At 62.8% G+C, this 4,183-nt stretch overlaps 1 protein-coding gene across 1 annotated transcript in view; it reads right to left on the bottom strand.

Moving 5' to 3' along the window:
• COMP (cartilage oligomeric matrix protein) overlaps positions 1–4,183 on the bottom strand; it is a 13,429-nt gene that overhangs the window by 8,654 nt on the left and 592 nt on the right. Inside the window, exons 3-13 of the mRNA XM_010847301.1 lie at positions 3,823–3,874; positions 3,228–3,397; positions 2,523–2,660; positions 2,181–2,255; positions 1,929–2,087; positions 1,737–1,841; positions 1,543–1,650; positions 1,177–1,336; positions 523–641; positions 246–298; positions 19–149 (exon numbers count right to left, since the gene is read on the bottom strand). Coding sequence (XP_010845603.1) covers positions 19–149; positions 246–298; positions 523–641; positions 1,177–1,336; positions 1,543–1,650; positions 1,737–1,841; positions 1,929–2,087; positions 2,181–2,255; positions 2,523–2,660; positions 3,228–3,397; positions 3,823–3,874 — 1,270 coding nt within the window. The remainder of the gene's footprint in view (positions 1–18; positions 150–245; positions 299–522; positions 642–1,176; positions 1,337–1,542; positions 1,651–1,736; positions 1,842–1,928; positions 2,088–2,180; positions 2,256–2,522; positions 2,661–3,227; positions 3,398–3,822; positions 3,875–4,183) is intronic.

Genomic DNA, 4,183 nt, shown 5'->3' with positions numbered 1-4,183 from the left:
GACGGCAGTTGTCCCTACTGTCGGGGACCCCATCATTGTCATCATCGTCGTCGCAGGCGTCACCCTGGCCATCGTGGTCTGAGTCCTGCTGGGCACTGTTGGGCACTGTAGGGCAGTTGTCCTTCGAGTCCTGGTGCCCATCCCCATCCCTAGAGTGGGTGGAACAGGGACAATGAGACCCCAGAAAGCCGGGTCAGGTGCTGCCCACCCTGGGTCCCCACCTCAGCCCCAGATGGCCTGCTTACTGGTCTTGGTCGCTGTCACAAGCATCTCCCACGAAGTCGTGGTCCACATCCCTCTGGGGGCCAGAGGAGGGGGAGGATACAGACGTTCATAATCATGGCAGAAGAATTCAGAAGCCTCTTCCCCACCTCCAGTTCCAGAGCCAAGATCCTCCTGTGCTCAAGCAACAACCCCCACCCCCGCCCCGATCCCAAGTTGTTCAGACTGGGCTGGAGTCTTGTTAACCAGTCTGGGACTCACCTGGGGGTCTGCCCCAGCTGGAGTCTGGCCTACACTCACCTGGTCTGCGTTGCTCTTCTGAGGACAGTTGTCACAGGCATCTCCTACACCATCACCATCAGTGTCTTTCTGATCTGAGTTGGGCACCTTGGGGCAGTTGTCTACCGGATTGCGGATCCCTGTGAGAAGCAGAGGAACAGAACCGGATCCCCAGATGGGGCCGGGGCCAGGCTGACTTCAGCAGAGCAGGTGCAGACCTGGGATTAGTCTGGGACAGAGTCCCCACTCCACCTTTGGCTGGCTCCCAATAACTACAAAGTTAAACCAAGTATTCGTGCCCAGTGCCCAGCCTCCTAGAGACTAAATGGAGCGGTGCAGGGACTGGCTCAGTATGTGCACCACCTTGAGTCTCTCCCGGCTGTAAAAATGGTACCTCCTCCATGGGGCCCTGTCCCCCATGCTCACGGCTCTGTCCTCTTTCCCCTGCAGCATCTAACGCACGGTCCCCCTTTCCCTCCTCCAGAAGGTCTTCCCTCTTTCCCTCGGCATCCCAGCTTGCATTTCTGCCCGCGGAGCAGGATCAGCGGTCCATGGCGCCCTAGGCGAGCTCACCCGCTCCCCGGCTTCCAGAAGAGGCTGAGCCCCGCCTCCAGCCAAACCCCACCCCTTGGTGCCCGCCCTTTCCTCTCCTCTCCTCCCCTGCCCAGAACTTACGGTCGCCGTCTATGTCGTCGTCGCAGGCGTCGCCTCGGCCGTCCTTATCTGTGTCCTTCTGGTCGTCGTTCTTCTGGGACCGACAGTTGTCGCACGCATCGCCCCACTTGTCGCCATCCGTATTTCGCTGGTCTGGGTTCCGCACGAGCGGGCAGTTGTCCTAGAGGTGAGGGCCGGTTAGGGGATAGGCAGTCCTAGAGAGTCAAAAGTCACTCCCCAGACTGTCCAGCTCCGAGGCCCCGCCTCCTCTGCATGGAACCCTCCCCCCTAGTCCTTTGGGACCCCGAGATCAGCCTCTGAGGCCACACCCGTCACCCGGAGACACGCCCCCCACCCGGTCTCGCCCAGGCCCCACTTTTGCCCCACCTTCTCATTGAGGACGCCGTCCCCGTCGGCGTCCGGGTCGCAGGCGTCTCCGATGCCGTCCCGGTCCACATCCTCCTGCCCTGAGTTGGGCACCGTCACGCAGTTGTCCTAGGGGTGGGCGCTGCGGGCATTAGGGGCGTGGCCAGTAGGCCCGCCCACCCTCTACCAGGCCACGCCCTCCGCACCCCCCCTACCTTTCTGCACTGGCGCTCAGAGCAGCGTAGCTTCTCGTCCGGAAAGCCGTCTAAGTCTGTGTCGCGGCCGCAGATGAGCCCATTGCCAGCCCAGCCGACGGCGCACTGCGGGTGGGGTAGTAAGTGGGTGCTCTAGCGTGGCCCTACACCCGCACCCTCATCCCATTCCACTCCTGGCCCGCTCGCACTCACCACGCAAGATCGCGACCCATCACGCTCTAGGACGCAGTCGGCCTTCTCGTGGCACGGGCTGGGCGTGCCGTCAGGGCAGAAGCGCTGTGGCCGCCGACGGCAGCCTGATGCCTGGTCGCCCACGAAGCCGGGCTGGCAAGGGCCACACTGGAAGGAGCCCTGAGCCCAGGCCACAGGAGGTCAGCCCCCGCCGCCTGACACCTCCGCCCCACCCTCCATCTCTCAATCCTTCCTTCTCCTCCCAGGCCTTACCACGGTATTGACGCATACAGAGTTGGGGACGCAGTTATGCTGCCCGGTCTCACACTCGTTAATGTCCGTACAAACCTGAGTGGGAGAGAGCGCACTGGTCAACGCTCCAGGCAGATACCCCCAGACCCGATTCAAGAATCCTCTGAATCCTACCTCTTCCCTGCACCTTGCCTCCAGTCCCGACCATCCCTGATGGGAAACCCTTAACTTCCTCTTCCCCAGACTCCTGTCCCCATCTGTTGCACCTGGAGCCAAGCAGGCTGCAAGGCTGGAGTTTACTTAACAAAATGCCGCCCACCCCGAAATGCTCCTCCCGGCTCTCCAACCCCCGATGGCCCTCACCTGCTTGTTGGCCTTGGCGAAGGCCAGCCCCACGCCCTCATGGGTGGGGCCGCTGAACCCAGGTGGGCAAGCCTCGCAGCGGAAGCCCGGACTGGTATTGATGCAGCGAACGCGAGGGAAGCAAGGATGGGCAGTGCACTGGAGGAGGAAGGGCCGGGGAGGATCAGAGGATGAGGAGCTGGGCCTCCCAGAAAGAGGCGCCTTAGGGCTTATTGAACTTGTAAAGTTCAAGGGCCATCAGCTAGCTATAGGAGGGAGGGGGTGCCATGTGGGGCAGAGGCTATTGTCCCAGAGGTCACACACGGCTTTGCCTTGATGTGGGAAAGGGCAAGACCAGGCGAGGAGAAGGGCCTGCCTGGAGTGGGGCTGTTTCTGGGACCCGGTGGGCTGGATGCTCATGGACGGGGGAAGAAATTTTGAGGGCGGGCGTCTCCAGCGGAGCGGGGAAGTGGTCGTCGGGGCGTGCGTGCCCGTCGGTGAGGAGGTTGCCTGGGCGGGGGAGCCCCGGTGGTGGAAGGGTCGCTGGGGTCGGCGACCCCGGGCGGTGGTGAGTGGGGTCGTTGAGGGGGACCACTCCCGGCGGTAGGGGAGTCGTCGGGGCTGACGTCACTGGCTATGGAGGAGGTCGTCAGGGTGGGCGTCCTAGGTGGAGAGGGGCGTGGTAGGGGGGACTGTCCGCCGGCGGGGGGGGGGTGGCGGCCGCACCTCGTTGACGTCGGCGCAGTGCGAGCCGTTGCCTGTGAAACCTTCGGGGCAGGGTCCGCAGCGCGCGCCGTTGGCTGTCTCGGTACAAGCCACTCCGGGGAAGCAGAAGCCGGGCGAACACTGGCTTAGCGGCCGTACGGTCAGTTTGGGGGTTCGCGCGGGTTGCATCCCTGCAGGGAGTGGGGCGCGAGTGGTTAAGGCCACTCCCAGGGGTGGAGCCTATCGAGACAGAGCTCCCATCCTGGCTCTTCTGCGACCCCGCCCCGTACTGAGTGCTCCGCTCTCCAGGTCTCTGCAGACTCTGGATCTCTGCGCCCGACCGTTTTTTTTCGCTTCTCCCTCCGCGACTCCACCTCCCAGCGTCTCTCGCAAGGTTTCTGGCTCTTTTGGGGGTCTCCCCCTCCCACAGTCTCTCTGTCTCCTTTCTGTTCCTCTCTCTCCATCTTTCATCCAATCTCTCCATCTCTGTCAACCTCTGTCTTCTTCTCTGTCTCTTTTGCTCCCGGTCTGTCCTCTGCTCTCTGGATATGTTTCTGTCTCCCCATCTCTTCTCGCTCCCCGGCCACCCCGTCTCCGTCGCCCCGGCTGCGCTCACCGCACGCGTCACACTCCATCACCGTGTTTTTCAGGAACGTAATCTCCTTGACCTTTGGTGCAAGGGAGATGGGGTGTGGTCAGCGGGGCTCCATCATTCTCCTCCCTCGCCGGTCTCCCCTCTCCCTCTCTCAGACTCCTTCCCCATGGCACCACCCTCGCGGACCCTCTCCCCACGGACTCCCTAGCCCCAGATCCGCACTCTCCCAGCCCCTTCTCCTCCTTCTCTGGGATTTCCTTCTCCCCTCAAGGATCCGTACCCTCTCCCGTAGAACGCCTCATCCTTGGGACCCCCCCGCCCCGCCTCCTCTCCCTCTTCCTTTCCATAAACCCGGCCCCTCTTCACCTCCATCAGGACCAAC

The sequence above is a fragment of the Bison bison genome, unplaced genomic scaffold (assembly GCF_000754665.1).
Source record: "Bison bison bison isolate TAMUID 2011002044 unplaced genomic scaffold, Bison_UMD1.0 scf7180017864248, whole genome shotgun sequence".
Classification (NCBI taxonomy): Eukaryota; Metazoa; Chordata; class Mammalia; order Artiodactyla; family Bovidae; genus Bison; species Bison bison.
This window is presented reverse-complemented; position numbering and strand designations above follow the sequence as displayed.